This window comes from Balearica regulorum, chromosome 3 (genome assembly GCF_011004875.1).
Source record: "Balearica regulorum gibbericeps isolate bBalReg1 chromosome 3, bBalReg1.pri, whole genome shotgun sequence".
Taxonomy (NCBI): domain Eukaryota; kingdom Metazoa; phylum Chordata; class Aves; order Gruiformes; family Gruidae; genus Balearica; species Balearica regulorum.
The window spans coordinates 119,107,404-119,126,240 of record NC_046186.1 but is presented as its reverse complement, the minus strand read 5'-3'; the positions used below and the strand labels follow the sequence as shown (position 1 = coordinate 119,126,240).

General features: G+C 38.3%; 1 protein-coding gene across 1 annotated transcript in view; it reads right to left on the bottom strand.

The window, feature by feature from the left end:
* The window catches only part of TASP1 (taspase 1), an 89,301-nt gene extending 70,699 nt beyond the window's left edge, over nt 1-18,602 (bottom strand). The window contains 6 exon segments of the mRNA XM_075749762.1: nt 1,417-1,501; nt 2,989-3,109; nt 11,329-11,397; nt 12,955-13,022; nt 14,774-14,991; nt 18,493-18,602. Of these exon segments, the coding sequence (XP_075605877.1) occupies nt 1,417-1,501; nt 2,989-3,109; nt 11,329-11,397; nt 12,955-13,022; nt 14,774-14,918 (488 nt within the window). The 5' untranslated portion in view covers nt 14,919-14,991; nt 18,493-18,602.
* Nucleotides 18,603-18,837: the final 235 nt, after the last annotated feature.

Here is an 18,837-nt window from a genome sequence, read left to right as displayed (position 1 = left end):
GCAACATAAACTAAGTCATGAAGTTACAGCAAGCATGCTAAAATGCCCAAGTGCTCTTCCTTACAACAATTTGAGAAAACACTGTGGTGATACAGACAAAACTAAATCACAGCTCCTGGAGCTGACTTCAGTACTAGTTCTGGAACACCAAAAAACCCACCACATTTGATGCTCTCTTTAACGTAACTCAGCTAAGCCCTGGCCTTCTCCTGACATCTAAAGAAATGAGCTACTAACAGCAATCGAAATTCAAGTTCCTATTCCTTAGTAAGTGTCTCCTCTGGAAAAAAAAAAGTTATCTCACTAACTACAGTTACTCTTTTCTTTTTTCATTAAAGAAAACAGTTTTAAATGCAAATTCTGCTTGTTGATGGTATGGTTTCAGGGTGGCTTTTTCTGATTTATGACCTTCCTTTGCAGCATGACACAACACTGAAATAGTGCTTTTCCTCACTGTTTAAATTGGAATATTATACTATTTGGGTAAGATTATTTGGAATATATAAGACTACTTGGAATAAGAGTAACATAGTAAGGAAAGTAAAATTTGTGAATCTAAATATACATATTTTAAACTACATACGCGCTAGTTTAATATATCTGCAAATACTGCAGTCCATTAGTTAGCAAATGATAGCAAATGTCTGCAGTGGGTATGATAACTGAGGATAGCAGTCAATTAATATGAATCGGTCATTTGAGTTCTCTATTTGTCGATTTAAACTGCTAATGAGAATAAGATGGTTTTAAGGGCAATTGATTCTGACATTTCTTGGATTCTTTCCAAAATGATGCAAAAATATTTGAAGTTACTATGCATTTAATAGTTATCTCTTCCATCTAAGTATTATACCCATCTCAATAAAGGAGTGCATATTTCCATTGTTGTTGTAAATACTATTAAATTTATCTTTAAAATAACTTCCCTATTTTGGCTAAGATAAGAGAAAGTTACTAAACATTGCACATTTCCACACCATAGCTACAAAATAAAGCCACGAAGACAGGCAGTAAAGCAGGATTTTTTTATATACTTGTTAAAAATTATGCTGCTTTTTTTAAAGGTAGACAGAAGCACAGGCAGTAGAGTTTCATTTTAATTTTCATGTATTTAGGGATTTTTCAAAATGCTACAGTAAAAAAACTTAAGAATTCAGTATGACATAACTGGAAATAATCACACAGACAGAAATTATCACAAAATGATGTGGCCATCTATTCACAATACTTCATTCTACCCACAGCTTCATCAAGATGTTTCAAGATCAGAGAACAAAGCTTATCTTCTTTTTAAAGGCACACTATCGCTGGTATGTAAAACAGCACCAGCCTTCTTGGGCTAAGATACAACCTCCGAATATGGCATGCAGTAGAGACGAAAGACCAAAGTAAAGTCAAGCAGAACAAAGCAATTACCAAGGTGGAATTCTGCCAGCAGAGAGTTTTCCCTTCTGCCCTTCACACAACAATCTATTTGCAACTGAAACTGGATTCTTGATTCCTGAAAAGAAAAATTAGCAAAAAATGGGAACAAAACATTAAAATATTTTTCCACGTAGCATTGTAGAGTTCATTTTGGCAATGGAAGTCAGCTTCCTTTAATTTCCAAGGCTTTGCCAATTAATGAAGAGACACCTTGTGGTGTTATGTTTTAACTTAATAACAACTTTATCAGTTTTTCCTTCACATGTCCCATCAGTGGTGACAAGACCTTTTAATCAACATCCCCCCTCCTCCTCCCCATTTTTTTTTTAAAGGAAAACGAATTATATTGAAATATTAGGAGTGACCTCCTACCACAGAAATCTCAGATTAAATCTGTGGTATTCTACAGGCCAAAGATGGTTTACAAGCATTAATTTTTCAAGATGGAAAGAGCTTTCATTTGGATCTATCTGGCCAGAACAGGGATTATAGGATTCAGACTTAGTTTTCTCTCACTGCCTCATTTCCTCCTTGCCCATGGTTGGAAGGATACATTTTGTAACAAACAAGCCTTGAAACACTTAATTTTACTATTTATTTTAGATTTATATCTACATGAGGAAGTTATTACCACAGTTTAGAACTACTCTAGGATAAAGAACAAAGCCTGAAACATTGTCAGAAAAGCTATTCAATAGTTACAGTTAACGCTGTTCAATGTACTGATGAGAAAACCTGAACAATCCCTACTTGGGACTGTATGCCTATATTTTTTGCACTGAAAGCTAAAACTAGACAAAAAAAGAGAGGCACATTAGTTCTCAGATTAAATACATCCATATGCAAATGTATCTAACCGTATAACAGTATCACACAAAATAAATCCAAATGTAACTGATCATGTGGGAGAAATTATAATGAAAAAAAAAATCTGTGGTATACAGAAATTTTATATCCCAAGCAAACAGCTTGACAGATGAGCAACTGCTCCCTTTCTCAAGAATACATGAGAGGCTTCAGTTTGGAGGCTAGCACCCTGCATAGCCTTCTCACACTATAAAGGAAACTTTGGTCCCTTAGGATCCTAATTTGACCAACTTAACTAAGAGACCAAAATATCAATTGGTCTTATGACTGATATGCCAGTAAGTTCTTTGAGGAGTCAGAGAACAAAAACAAATATAAAGCTTAATTTAAATGCTTGTACTTTTTTTTTTAATATATATTTAGTTGCATTTTATTAGAAAGTTATCATTCTATAAATCAATCTGAGCAAATTCACTCCCATTGTGAATACTGTATAGTATCAAAGGATTGTTCTGCATCAAAGGATTACCAGAAAACTAGTAAGAATACGCTACACAAAGCAAATGAACACAAACCAGCGTTTCAGGTAGCAGGAATGCCTCCCTCTTTTTTTTTTTTTTTTTTAAAGGGGTCAGAATTTATTTAAACGGGGCAGTATTTACAATGACACCCCCCTCCAAAAAAATAACAAAAAAGAACAAAATTGATCTTTGCACTTAAATCCGTAGTTAGCTTTATAATACATAGTTAACATACCACTCAGTGCTCCAACTGCTCCAAAATTTAATGACTTTCCATCCATTATACTGGCATCACATTCTATCTCACCCAGAAGGTTTAGGTTAGACCCCAATCCTGCATTTGTAAAAGGAGAATCCTAAAAATAAGAACAAAACACTATAAGGCCACATCCATAACAGACTAGATCAAAACCTATGTATAACTATCTGACAACACTGATCTTGGTATAGTGCACTTATTCTAGTAGTTTCATCCTCCACGACAAAAATAACAGCAATTTGACCTGGGCATCTCAAATTACTACAATGGCTACTTTATACCCTCTAGAGGGTGTGATAGATCTCAAGTGTAATAATGCGCTAATATAAAAACCAATCACCCAACAATTTATGATCATTTACATGCAAGCAAAAGCCTTAGAACACGAGTGAAAACCTCTCCCTTCCCCAAAATACACGCTTCATTTGGTCCCTAACCCGTCAAGTAACATTTAAGTAACATCAAATGATCACTGCACAGATCAGTCTACCTTTGAAACTCTTAAGTATGACACAACAGCAAACCAGAACTGTACCTTCCCTTAACATTCTAAGCTATGATTGCAGCTCTGCATGCAGAAATGAAGAATCGGCATCAGTAACAATTCACTTCGTAAAATTTCTACTTGATCATTAGCATAAGGACAGTCATAACTGCGGTCTGGAAGTTTCTTGAATAAAAACCAAGCAATATTTCATAAAAAGTATGGAACAATATTTAATAAACTAATGAAAAACCTAACTCCTCTTTTATTAGCACCTTCTGTAGCTTTTTGCAAACTCAAGGTTCTCAAACAGGGAGCTTTGCATGCTAGAATTAAAAACACCCATTTCATCAGTGCATCCCCATGACTTTAAAACCACAAAATTTCAAAGTAGCATAGTTCGGGAGTCTCACTGCCAGCTCAGTATAATCCCCTTTCAAGCACAAAACGAGTACAGGATAAAGGAAGATAACAGCCCAGCACAGCCAAACAGTAACATTTCAGAGACGCTGCATGCTTTCAGAGTTTCATATCTGTTTTTGTTACAACAGCGTAACAACCTGATGCAACAAAGAAAAATGGTTGTCTAGACCACATGTGAAAACGTCAATGAAACCAGATGGTCATACTTTTACAATACACATAAAAGCTGAACCATGAAACAAATCTACTGGAAACAGCTCAAAGTTCCGTCTTAATGTTCAGTGAACTCGGTTTTTTTTTTTGTACATACTAATTTGTAATGAATACAAGGGAACGAAAGAGAGAGAACACAGAAATGAAAAATAAATTTTATGTTAGTAAGTCAGTTAGCTTTTGTTAACTTTCAAATGAGCAAGTAGTGAGTAAATTCAAAACCTGCTTTGAAAGATGTTGATTCTAATTTACAGAGATATTTAAAGCATTCTTAGTATGAGTCACCAAAATGCTATCTTCTTGAAGAACCATGAATACATAATACATGATTAATACATAATCATGAAACAGACTGTAATCTGTGTTCATTTTATACTACTTATCTTTAATTTCTGCTTCTTCTTTCTGCATCCAAGAGATAGCACAAGATTTTATCCCATTTTAACCGATCCGATTTTATCCCACACCACAACACGTCTTCAAATTCAGTGTGTATATTCATTGTGGTGTTCATTTTGTCAGCTATGCCTCACAGCAAATAAGTAAATTCGAAAAGATTTTAGGATAATGAAACATTTGCAGTTTAGTGCACAAGGAATAACTTTCCCTGGAAGGGGGAAGGAGAGGGAATATAATTAAAAACACGGCTACCAAAATGATGGCCCCAAAAAGGTGGAAGAGTGCAGAGCAGCTGCTGGCTTTACCAACTTCATTGCTGCCCAGGCTCTACAAGTAGAAAGAAAATTAAGTTGGTGAAGTTTAGAACAAAAGGAGCAGAGAAGTGATGGAAGTAATCCGAACACAAACTGCGAAAGGTACCTGGAGGACAAAGTAAAACCAGGAATGCATTAGGATGAACATTGCTTACTCCTAATACTGTCCAAATTCTTTGGCCATAGGTAATCAGAGTGCAAGCCTGGAGACAAATTTCTTATGTTCTGCTCCAAAAATTTTCGCTCAGTGCACTATACTCAAAGGCATTAGTAAAGAGGAAAAACTTCGTGCTCCACAGATCTGTCACTGCCACAGAGCAAAGACAGTTGTTATCTTAAAAGCAGACGTCATGGCCAAATAAAGGGAGTAAGAAGTCCTAGTAACACTGTCCAGAATCCTTCTGCAGACAAGAGACAAAGCTCCCTACCATCGGATAAACATAATAATCCAAAGGGTAGGGAAAAAAATACAGGATACAGAGTGGCACTAGTTCACTTTATTTCTAAAAATATAGATGTGCTTGATGCTTTGGCATAGCACCTTCACTTGCACAACATCGAGGAGGCACCAAGAGACAACTCATGCAGAGGACCTCAAGACACAGGGAAAGCCACCTGTTTCTCCCTACAGAACATTTATCGGAATACTACAGAATACTGGATAAATAAGAACTCTACACCAACAAAATTGTCGATGTTGCTTTGGTGGCTACTTAGCTTTACAATCAGATTGCACTCAATTAAGAAGATGGTCTCAGAATTGCCAAGAGGAAGACGGTCTACTTTAACTTCACAGATCGGAAAGGTAATCTGATAACAGCTTTAGACAGTGCAGGAACTGGGTGTGAACGCACGGAATTTCTGATACCTACCTGAGTGTCTCTGAGATGAGATATAAAGCCTTTGAAATGAGGCTTTTATAAAGGTAAAAACCTTTATAAAAAAATGGAAACAGAAATTCACACCTACTTTATGAATAGGCAAGGACATGAAATACACCACGTAAATACACCTCTTTTTGAAAGCATGAATCTCCACAAAGTCTGACGAAAAGATTTCAAGACCCTGATAAACGAATGGAGGAACACAACTTACGAAAATTATGGTGTATTTTGAAGGGAAAATTCAAAACCTTCAAGGAATGTGGAAACATCATTAAAACAGAAGCAGGCATGCTTTCAAAGGGAGAAGAAAATAAACCAAGCTAAGTGAAGCAGTCTCTTCATACACTCAGACAGAAAAATGCAGTACTGCAAGAACTATATGACTACCATAGGATGGGGAAGAACTCAATCAAAGCAGGTATCCAAGAAGAGGGAGGAAGGGAAAGAAGGCAAAGGAGGAAAAGGTTTACAATACAGAAGGCATCTTCAGGAATATACTTCTATTTAAAAACACAAACAGAGATCAGCCTTTGTATTTCTAAGGAGACTGAAAAAAGATAAGAAAGCAAACCAAGCATGAGCTTTGCATGTTAACAGCAAGCCCTACTACCATAGAAAAGTAAAAAAAGAAGAGGGAAAAGACAAACAAATGGCTATTCAAAGCATTTTAACAAAGCATAAGCTTTCAATTATGTGAAAAATACTAGACTACCTGGCAATTACTCCACCACTGAAGTATCTCTAACTTACAACGTAAACCTGTAGCAAAGGAGATAGATAATATAAAGCTTTAAGATGTGACACAAGAATTTCATTTTCCCAAGTTAGCCCACCTCGTAAAAACTTTCAAGCTACCAAGGCTATAATTTTTATTTTTAGAATGCTTTTTACTTCAAGATGCATTTATAAATGTTCTGACAGCAAACACAGGCATGCTGAAGTTTCTAGCTGTGGTCAAAGTTGGAACGCTTGGGGAAGTTACTCAACACTGTAACACTAATAGTCCTGAATTACATCTAGGCAAATAGTTAAAATGCTCCATTTTCAACATGCGTTAAAGAACATTCCATCCATCATCTTTGATATAGTTTTGGCCATGGTTTACTTGCAACTTCTTTTAAAAGGGATTCAAAGTCTACAGGCATTTCTTTTTACACACTGTAATTTTAAAATTTATTTTTCTGAGGGAATTAAGTGACAAGAAGTAATAGTCTACAAGGATGAGTCATGTCCCTTTCAATTAAACCAGCTAAAATGTTTTTAAAGAACACTTTTGTCACAGATGACTGTTAGCCACTCTGCTGCAAAGCATCATAGTATTGCTTTGGACTAGAATTAACAACTTCCAGTTCATTACCCACTAAAAGTTCATCTACGGTGACTGCCTCAATACAACAAGGCTGCTGGCATTGTGTTTTCTTCTTTAAAGAGAAGTCCCTGTGACTAAGATCGTATCTTAATTACTATAAAATTAATAAATGAACAAAACCAAAGAGAAAATGATTCAACAAGAAACAAGTTTTTTCGCTGCACAATTTTGCTGACTGCCACACAAACCCACCACTTGAGTATACCAACAGGATCAAAATATCCTTTGCATTGATCCACAACAACAAAAAACACAAAGTGAGCAATTTCAGTAGCAAGGAGATCAAAACCCAAAACTTAACATCTGCTTCCCCATCAATCATATTAATTTCCAATTTAAATACTGTTCATAAAAAACATTCTAATGAAGTCAGATTAAAGATACAAGTGATCTATACCGAGTGTTAATAAACTTACACTAAACTTAGAAAAAGTTTGAAATCTTCATCATTCTTCACAACAAACTTATGTTCTCGTCTCCAGTACCTGAACAGTAGACTTTCTGAAGGGCTCTATAGTCAAGAAAAGCTTGGGATCGTACGTTGTTCTCACAGCCAGCCATCAATGCAATCAGCATTGGTTTTGTTGAAAACCACAAGTTGTGGAGAGGGACTTCCTCCCCCAAAAAGCTGCCCAAATCCAGTTATGTTTCAAGAGAAAAATCAGACTTCATATGGTGGCTGATAGCAAGAATGCAAAAAGAAATGGTACTGCGATCACGTCTTTGTAGAAGCAATACAGTACACGTGATGAGTCTTACAAAGCACTTTGTCCAGACCCATTTTAATTCCAAAAGCTGAAAGAGGTAACATGTTCATTTGTTTCTCTGCAATGACAGAGTTCACAAACTGGAAAACATAACTGCATTTAATCAACTTATCAAATACAGCTGATGCTTACAAAGACCAGCAGAGTTATTTTAACCCTATTCTGGGTCAGCTGCTCTTGTTAGTTTGCAAAAGAAATCTACCTTTTCTCTAGTTAACTATTAGGATTATTATCACAGAACACTATTTCACTTGAGATTCATATAGTCCCACAATGAAAGGTTGTTCCTTCTCCATTTAGAGCCTGCAAAAATAAAACAAAAAACAGACAGCATACCACAAGCAAACTGTCAGCTTGCTCATAAAAGATCAAGAGCAAGTCTTGCGCCTCAACAAGTCTTTGAAGTGATGCCTCTTGGATTAGCTGAAATTCTGTGTAACAGGAGTTGTGTAATTGAGCAGAACTGAGGAAAAAAAATCACCTTTTGTGACACTGCCACAAAAAGATACTTGTGCCTTGCAAAGACTATAGATTTTTGGAAAACAGCATTAATAATCCTAGAGAACTGTAGAAGTGATTCAATATTTCAGACAAACTCACAGCAATGTGTTCTACAGCAACCAAAATATCAAGAAGTTACAAAAAGTACCCCACAATGGAATCCGTTATCACGTTATACAAACTTTTGTTGTTCTGCATCTTAATCTGTATTACAGTAACACATGTAAACATCGTTTCCATAGAGATTTTCGCTACGTATTCGCCAGCTCAAAATGCTAAAGTACTTTATGAAAAGTCACTATTTTTTTCTGCATAAACAAAAGGGTACTGATAGCTCATTACAGAGACGGTCAACATACAAACCTACATTTTCATTTCTAGAATTTTGTAATTGATGAGAAAATATATTCTGTTTGCTTTGTTGACTTGCCACATACAGTTTCTGTTTTCCATACAGCAATAGGAAAAACATCATAGTGAAGATGCAGCTCTAGAAATGACAGAGATGCCTGGAGGTGGTGTTCAGAGCGAGGTACGAGTAGCTACAAACCTTTCAGCATTTTGAAAGGTGATAGCCTAACACTTTCGAATTTCTCATACCGGACCAAAAAAACTGCCACTGCAAACCACACTATTTTCTGTTTTGAGTATACCTTTGATTTTTCCCTCAATGTAACTACTTAGCTACGCACTTTAATTTAAAAGAAACCTAAGTCCCAAACCCAATATTCTTTATCGCAGTAACAGAGAGAACAACCCACAATCAAGAGGTTATATAAATCACTTAATGAATAAATGAAAGCCAGAAGTTACATTAGTGACAGCACTACAACCTGAACAAAATAGTATTTAATCTTAAAAACAGGAAAAAGGAAAAAAAAAAAAAAAAAAAAAAAAGGTTTTGTGCAACAGTACACATAAAAATACCACCTAAGACAATTATAAAACCAGAAAGTGGAATGATGGCAGGCATCACCAGAATAGTAGCAAGACAGATGAGGAGAAAAAGGTTTCTGATTGGAATAATTTCATGAAAAGATTTTAATTTCATCTTAAAGCTGTAACTTCTTCCACAGATGCAACTTCAAAGTATTGAACAAAAGTCTCTTGGGGATAACAAAACTAGAAAAAATATTTACCCCAGCCACAACTGCAGAGAGATATATAGCTGTTAAGTTAAGCTTCTTAAAATATGTTTTCTTCTGTGTACCTCAGGAACAGGACAAAAAACACAACATAAAGTAGATAGGTTTTTTCCCCACTGAGGAGGGAACTGACACACTAAACAATCTTGTGGAGTAACAGCAGCCTCAGTTAGGTTATGGAAGTGCATTATACATAATTCCATTAGAGAGAGATACACATTAGAATATAGAAACAAAAGGTAAGGTAACAGATGAAAGCATATTTGAACACTGCAGTGGAGACCAAAAAGTACTGTTTAAAGCCTAGAAGCCTGCCAAGTTAAAAGTATGACTGAAGTCTTGGCTCCTAGTCAGCATGTCTAACACATACTAAAGTATGTACTGCCTGCCTGACGCTAACTCTACCAAGTGTGTTAATTAACACTTTCCCAACATACGTGTAAGCAAATCCACTGCTAATCCTCTCAGAATACTACCATAAATTCTAAATCCAGGAAATTATTTTTCTAGCACAACACTTGCCTTGCCTTCCTTCTTTCCTAAGAAAGTAGGAGAGGAAGAAGCACTTACTCCTTACAGGAGAAGAGGAATAGAGGAATACCTGTTTCAATCATTACTGCCATGAGGGATTAATGGACCCGGGACAATGACCAAACTGCCTCATTTATATCCCAGAAATTCTTTTAGCTTTACTCTCTTCTACATTATTTCATAGAGACCCTTCACTAAAGTCAGATGCTGTAAAAATTTCACCACTCCCAAAAGACACTTTTCCAAAAACCTCACAAACTGCTGCTCACCTCCTTATGATTAGCAAGATTTCCTATCTTAACAAGTACCATTTTGAAATAAAAGCATTACTTGTCCTATTCTTCTACACACAGTTTGTCATAAGTATCAGAAAAAAGCATTATCTTACACTGAAGCCACATTTCTCTGAACAGCCCGCTTCTAGTCTTTTATCCTATCAGAGACCATAGGGAAACAAAGGAAAAAATGTAAGAAAAAAGCCTTTGGGAACCACACTGATTTAAGCGCATAGCAAAAGTATGTTGTGGGACAAAGGGGAACTTAAAACTCCTACTTCACTTTCATAGAGTACTTTAATTGGATGGAGAGACAAGCAGCCTTAAATTTATGCAATTGCTTCTGTAGAATTATCCCACTTTTGTAAAGTTATCCCAAAGAACTGAAAAAGGTACGAATAACACAACCAAAGAAAGCATGCTCAGAGACAGTTACGTGAATGTAATTACATGAGAGTGTTAATAGAACTACTAAAGACTAACTATATCTAAATTCTTGGGATCATAATTTCAAGAAATGAAGCACAACTAAGCGTGAGATATTAATGCAAACAAAAGAAATGAGGGCTTATCCTAGAATTTCTAGTTAACATATGTGACCAGTAGCCTGATTTTTTTCCCTGTGTAAGAAGCAGAGCCAGTGCGGTCCACCTGTAGCGTGTTAAGTCAGAAATAAAGTTCCCTACAAAGTGCTTGATAAGTCTTTAATCACAGTATTCTTGAAGGTTAAAAATGATCTGATAAGGCATACCTAAGATGACAACCAACTTGCACCAACTAGATAACTTTTACTTGGTTTGAATTTTTAGAAAGTCTTTAAATAGATTTACTCCAAAATACAGTGGAAAAACAAAAGATAAAATTAGTTATCTGTGCAGACACGGAAGCTATGCTAAGTATAAGACACAAAAATGGAAATCTCAGTAGATTTGCCATTTGAATTAATACCTTCCTACAGAAAAATCTAGCAATGTACTTGAGACACATTTGCTACCAGTCTGAAATTCATACCTCTAATTCTATAAGTGCTGCAGTCACTGCATCTGTTGCAAGAGCACCAGCCTGTAGCTTTTCAATTGCCTGTAAAACAGAATTTTTAGTTAATGATTAGGAAATTCTAATAGTCTATGACTAGTTTTCCTAGTGTCGTACAAAAGAAAATCTTCACCAAATTAGCTTAAAACCTAAGAGGACGTAAAAACAAGAGGCACTGGAAATAGTCAGTATGCACCATGCAAGGGCAGATCTGAAAGCATGATTCTACTACTCAAACAGTGCAAAACACTGCATTAAGTAGCAGATTCCTGCATGGTCAAATTTATAGCAAAATAAATTCTTATACCTGATGTCCTCAAACAGTTAATGTTTCAGTCAAGAAGTTTCTGATTTTCTTTCCAAGATACAACAAAAATCCCTAGTACCACATATGGCAATTATCATGAAATTGAACAGAATCTACCAGTAAGCTCATCTAAAAGCCAACGCATGAAAACAAATCAAACAAGACAAAGTTACTTTATATATGCATGCAAAAATGAACTTCTAGAGCCTAATATTATCTCTTAGATCCATAGTGGACAAGACTTTATAGTCAAGCACTCTCAGGGAACCCCAGAAAACAACTATGGCTGCATCTTCAGTTGCAAGACAAACCTGAGACTTGTTTGTACAAGTTATTTATGTTGGCTACCTAGCTTAAGGAACCAAATGGAATCGCAAATTAGACTTAAATTCAACAGCAAACAACCTTTTCTCACACATAATTAGCTGGAAAATTAGTATCATCAGGGCTAATGCACAACTTTAATGGAGCTAGTGTTAAGTCTGGATGATTTTTGAAGCTTCTCATTACAAAATTAGATCGGTATTAGAATTGAGCAAGAGAACTGTAAGATGAAGTGATAATTATCAGAGGCCAACTCTGAGATTCTTCTAAAAAGCCTGCCAAGCTCCCCAGCTCCTTCTCCCTGGAGAAAGCAAAAGGCATTAGAAATTTTGGTGAGAGGTCTTCCAGCATCTCGTTCAACACTTAGTAGATCGGACTTGCCAGTTCCAAAGCTAAGTTCTTGGAGGACATTAAAAAAAAATAATTAACTTCCATGTAAATGAAAGTCTTGCCATTTCTCCCTTTCCAGCTTTGGGAAGAGAGGTTTGATTTTTTTTGTTCTGTTTTTTTTCTGTTTCTACCTCCCTTTCTATTAAGAAGAACTATCAAGAAGAAAAGAATTCTAGAAATGCCTGTATTCACAGAGCAATCTGGATGCTAGAGTTTAAGTAAATTCCAAAAAGAGTGGACATTGATGAAAGAAATTTAGCTCCAGAAATCCCAGTGCCTCAGAAATCCCAGTGCTCCAGAAATCCCAGTGCAGGAAGCTGCAGGAATACTCTGTGTAGGAACCACTGTGAACTTCTCCTGTTCCTTTGGTGTCTGCCACGGACGAGAATGTTGCTGCACCTCGCGGCCACGCACTCTATTGACTCTGTATCTTATTAACTGTTGCTGCTCCATTTCTCTTCTAGAAATGCATACAGCCGGAGTAGCTAAACCCAGATATGCCCGTTCACACTGAAGGAATAGTGCTACCGAATATAATTCTTGTATACCCACTGCAAGACTCTGTAACTGGTAAGACATACCTTCTGACAGGCTCTTTTGCACACATGCTTGTATTCTTTAGCTTTGGATTCGGAATGATAACCTGCACCTACAATTAAGGCAAAAGGAAAAGAGATTATACTATCTGTCAAAGTACAGACTACAGTTCACATAAAGAATTAAGATACGGGCAGATACAGCCTGGATTACATGGGCATTTCACTTTTGTATCAATTATTAACAATTTATATGCATTCCAGCATTGATTCAAATACACCCAGTAAAATATAGGACACAGCGCATACATGCAGAAGCATACAGGTATAAATCTCAGCATCATACAATCTCTTCCTATAAACACAGTCCAAGAGATCCCAGTTTTGCATATTCTTGCAGGATTTCCAGCATAGCTTTTTTATTCATTGTCCGTTATTGGGTAAAAACCTTGTCAAACTTCAATTTTCCTTTTACAACTGATTTACAAGCTGGCAATTACCATTCTGTTCATCTTCTTGTGTTTATGCTGCATTTTTAGAGGTCATTACTTCTGCTTTAGAACCAGGAAAGTTCCTTGAAATAAAGATCATACAATATTTCTCATTATCTTTTTCATTTTCAGTCTTCATGTCTATCCCATTGCATCTAACCATTTTGCCCTGTTTTGCAGCCACTGCCCCCTACTTCCATACCTGAAAAATTTATCAGTGCCCACTATTCGACTAAATGCAGCATCAGAAAAGTAGCAGACGAGACTAGCACACTAATATTTAAATTCCACTTCTGTCTTCCTGGTTTTTGAACTTGAAAAAATGTGCATGTATTTATCTCTACTTACCTTTCCTCACCTTTAGAAATGTTAGCTTTGACAAACTCTAATAAAGTAAGTTTTAACAGTACTAGTGAAAGAAAAAGAATTTTAAAGTAACTCAGTAAAGGACAGGATATTGAACAATTCTATTTGCTCTTAAAATAGAATAGCAGGGTCATCAAGTATCAACCCAGAATTGCTTCTTTGAGGTTTCTGTTGGCTTTTTTTACCTTAAGGATTTTATAAACCAAGTAGCATGTTGGTTTTTCAAATATTTTAGGTGCCACCAGGTTACTTTGCTCAGTTTCACCTCATGTCATCACACATACGCTAAAAACAAATATACAGCCAGATATAAGCATCGCTAATATTTTCAAGGTTAATAGTAATTAAGAAAGAACCTATTAGAAAAGAATTTATGAGCAAGACACACATAACATCGTTTTTGTATCACATCTGAGTAGCTGACCTCTTCATTACATGTGGAAAGAATAAACAGTAATACACTTAAATACGAACAAGACTGAAAAAATTAGACTTGGAGGAAAACTTTGAAAAGGGTAAAAAAAGTGAAGTTCTGCAACAAACAGCCTGAGGAGGTTTCAAAAAGTCTTAATTAGACTGTCCGTCGGACAAGTTAGACAAGAAACCGTCACTCATGAAACAGCTATGTTTGATTCTTCTGTAGGGTAAAGAAATAAGACAGAAAGATCTCTCACATTTTATTTCCCAAGCTTAGCAGATACATGGTTATAAAATGTCAAATTCTGCAGTTAATTTAGGAAGTGGGGGGGGGGGAGAGCGCTTCTTTGTCAAGGAATAAAAAAAAAAATACCATTCAGAAAACCCAAACCCCTACATTTTTATTAACAGGTTCCAAGATCCTCCAGCCAATGTAACTTCCAATCAAACTCTCCACTCCTAGATTTACATCCAAAGTTAATGTCACTTCATTTATATACCAGTAGTCCAAAGCCAGTATGAAATTTTAGTTGATATTTAGTTTGTATATGCACTATTTCCATTCCAGCCATTACGCTTCTGCATCTTACCTGCATGGACAAGCACAAATCCCACTCGTTTCCCTCTTTGGGTTTGCTTTGTTTCGGGCTCTTTGACCACCACTTTTACAGCTGTAACCTGAGATGATTTGGAAGGTAACACTTCTACTGAACTTATCCCCTTCTCCATGATCATACATTAGGATCACCATCTTCTACTGGAAAAGAGCATCCTTCCATTCAAAAATAAACTCTGGAGAGGAATCATCCTAAAACCAAATCACATGCATACATTAGATACTGATTTCAAGAGATTAATGTCATACAAATAACTTCAGAAAGAAGTTTTGGAAGAGAGGTTTGGAACAAGGAGAGTATGCCTCGCGAAGGAACGGCTGTTCAAAGAGTTCTGCCTCTTCCCTAGCTAACAGTATTAATGAGACTTAAAATAACCAAAATGTTAAAATATTAACAGTATTAATGAGACTTAAAATAACCAAAGTCCATGGTACAAGTTGAAAGAAGTCTTTTAGTTATGACTTAACTTGAACCTAATAATCTTCCTAGACATTGTAAGGAATCCTTGATCTAAGGCTTGCCCTTGACTCAAAGAAAGCTGCTTTCCACGGTCTCCTTTTATACAACTGTACAACTTATTTCTCCATGCATCAGGCCAAACTAGTTCTTAATGGGATGATGCTCCACAGCCACAATCTTTACTTCTTAAAAGCCTCATTCCCTGCTTTCGCAGAGAGTCCTAAGCAACACTGTAGCAATGCAGGCAAAAGCTTAAAGATAGTATATACCATTGCATGGCAGAATCTCTTGTCCTTAGATCACATATTGGCATCTGCCTGAGTGATTTTGTGTCTACATTTGTTTTCATCCCTTACCCTTATCACTCTCCATTAATTTGCAGGGGGGAAGAAAAAAAGAAATTATCTTCTTTTTTTTTTTTTTATGGCATAATATTTCTTAAAAAAGGCCAAATAAGGCAAATAGAACAGTGAAAGTAAGTTTCGCTAGATAAGGTTAAGGATAGCTACCATGATTATTAGTGAACCACAACATGCTTAAGTCAATTTCAAATAATTTTGTAACCCTATTTGGTTTTGATCTTAACCCTTAGGATGTTTATAGACTTAAACGTTTACAGAAAGTTCATGGAAAAAACTGTCAATATTTTCTGGTATACAAAATAAAAAAGCTCTTGTACTCTTAAAGTACAAAACAATCTATTTTTCAGGAGTCAGAAAACAAATTCACTGTATTACTGCTCCTCTTATCCACAGCCTAATACACGTTAATCCTGACACAATACCATTTCTCTAGTTCAGCACGTAAAATTAAAACCAGAGACATTCTACACGTTGAATTAATTCAGGAAGTGAACAAGCATATAGCTTTAATGCACGAATGGAGAGCAAGCCTGTAAGGTATTAGGATATTCTAATACATATAACACTCCTACTACCTCGAAAGGGACTACTTGTAACCTAAGAATACTAGTAAGTGAATAGAAGTGAAAAAAATGAGATGTTTAATACATGGGATTTAAACCACAGATTTTGCAAATGCTATATGGCTTGCTCCAGTAATTAAATACCACTCCATTTAAACAACCAAAACAATGCAAATGATGTTTAGCGAGATTCAGCACTGGCACAGAACAAACTTGCTGGTTTACCACAACCATCTTTTCAATAATGAAAATTAGGACAGCTTTCTAGGAAGTTTTATTTTCCACTCATTTTTTCTTCAATGCTAAACATATATTGGTATCTTCCTATGTTTGTAAATTTATATTTTAAAATTAAATATGGATTTATTAACATTGTTGTTATTATTATAAATACATATATTTCTACAGAATGAAAGACCACTGCAATACACAGGCTCTACAGAGAGGAAGAGCACTGATGGACTACATCCAATTGTAGCAGTCTCCTGCATAAACTTCAGGGCTAAAATTAAAGCCCTAATCATTGCATTTACTTCCTTTTTGCTAATTAAGAAAGCTCCAGCAGCTATTGGTACAGGCTGTAAGCTGAAACGCAGTCTGTGTGCTACAAACTCCGCTTTCCTGCATCTTACTACACCACACACAATGTCATTACAGCAACAGAGGCATGAGAAAGACTTAAGTCAAATGACAGAGGAGCAAGTAGAGAACCTATATTCTTGCAGAAATGGAAGAAATAGCGTGGTGAGAGGGAAAGTAATAATGATAGTAGTTAAATCATTTTTGAAAATGAAGATACAGATGCTACTTAAAGCCTAACTAATAGCGTAACTCCAGACTGAAAACCCTAAGTAGGCCTTTACATACACTTCGGTCTGAGGATGCGTTTCTTTTTACCAGGTAACGCACAGGCAACTTTCTTCAGTTCATTACACTTCCTTCGCATCAACTCAATTTTGTCAAACCCCTTCCATCTCAAACCATTCTTCAAGTCCTTTCAGATTTCATTCAAAAACCTGCTGCTTCCACTTTGTAAGCTCCTGTTGCAGCCAACCTTTCCCCTTTTAGCTTCTTCTAGGATTTACCTGTTCTCTTTCCTGGCTGTCACACATTCATCACTTCCGATCTCATCCCTCCTTGTTACACAGTTCACTGTTCTACACTCGTACAGCTAAAGAAACGGTGAAGGAATATACTCTAGGTTGACTCCTGCGGAACACGAACCATAATGATTTTACCAAAATAGCCCAAAGCACTTACTGCGCTGCAAAAGTAACGCTGAAATCCTATGCAAGCACTCAGAAAAACGTAAATAATTTGAGTGTCACACCCAATGCAGAAAGAGTTGCTCAGTCTTTCAGCACGCTTGCCAGAGACTCTGCGGCTATTTTATCAGCCAAGAGGTGACCCTCCCCAGCTCCCCTCCCCAAATTCAAACCTCTGCCTATTGCTCACCGCACAGAAAGCAGCTCCGTAGAGCAAACCCGTACGAACCCGGCAGAGGGATGAAGGAAGGAAGAGGTGCACACACCGCTGCCTCCGTCCCAATACTGACAATATGGAAGAGTTCGGTTTTGAGAGCTTTTGGGTTGCACAGTAAGAGGCCTGGGGCGGGGGGGGGGGCAGGACGAAGAGCAACAGGGCGAGAGGAAAGCGCTGAACCAGCCGCCGGAGCCAGCAGCCCAGCCCCGCCAGGGAACGCTTCGAGAGCCGAGGGACAGGGCAGCCACCGAGAAGCTGACGAGGAAACGAGTAACCGGCAGCCGCGAAACAGAAGTAGGACAGAAACTTTTATTCGCGGGGGGAAAAAAAAAAAAAGAAAAAAAAAATCTGCGGCGAGACCGGCCGCTGCCGCCTCACCGAAGCCCCCCCGGGGAGGGTCGGGCGGCCCCCGGCTGGCACGGCGGCAGAAACCCGGCGGGGAAGGGGCCGGGGCGGCCGCAGGGCGGGAAGGAGGAGAGGCAGCCCGGAGCACCCTCAGCCCCGTTATCCTCTCAGGGAGGTGACGGCCGCCGCCGCCGGGCCCCGCCAGCCCCGGAGAGGCCCGGGAGGGCACCGCACCCCCTCCGGGAGGTGGGGCCGCAGCGGCGGCGGTGACGTCACCCAGGGGAGCCCCCGCCGGCGGCGCGCGGACGGCTCGATCCCGCGCGGCCGCCTGCGGGGCACGGCCGTTACACGCCACCGCCGCCCGCGGTAGCCCCGAGGGAGAAATAAACGAGCGCGGGGAGGTGTTAAAGGACAGGCCGGGCAGAGGCGGGGATCGGCGGGCTAAGGCGGGGCAGGGCGGAACCAGGCACGAAGCACTCACCCTCTACCGCCGCCAGCCTCGCGCACACCCGGAACCGTCCGCCCGCCCGTTGCCTCGGTGAGCATGAGGCGTCCCGCCCGCCACCGCCCTCCGATTGGAAGAGGCGAGCCAGGCGACCGGAAACAGCGTAAGCCGATTGACGGTTCGAAAGGCGAATGCCGCGCCAGGTGCCGCGGGAGCGCCAATCGCGACGGGGGGCGGGGGCTCAGCCGGAGGGTGGGCGTTGTGGCTGCAGGTAAAGGGCAGGGCGCCCCCCGCTCTCCCCTCAGGCTGGGAGGACTGCATTGGAGCTGTCTTCGTGTTTGTGTCTGTGTTTACTTACTGCCTGCCAGGCGGGCTCTGCTG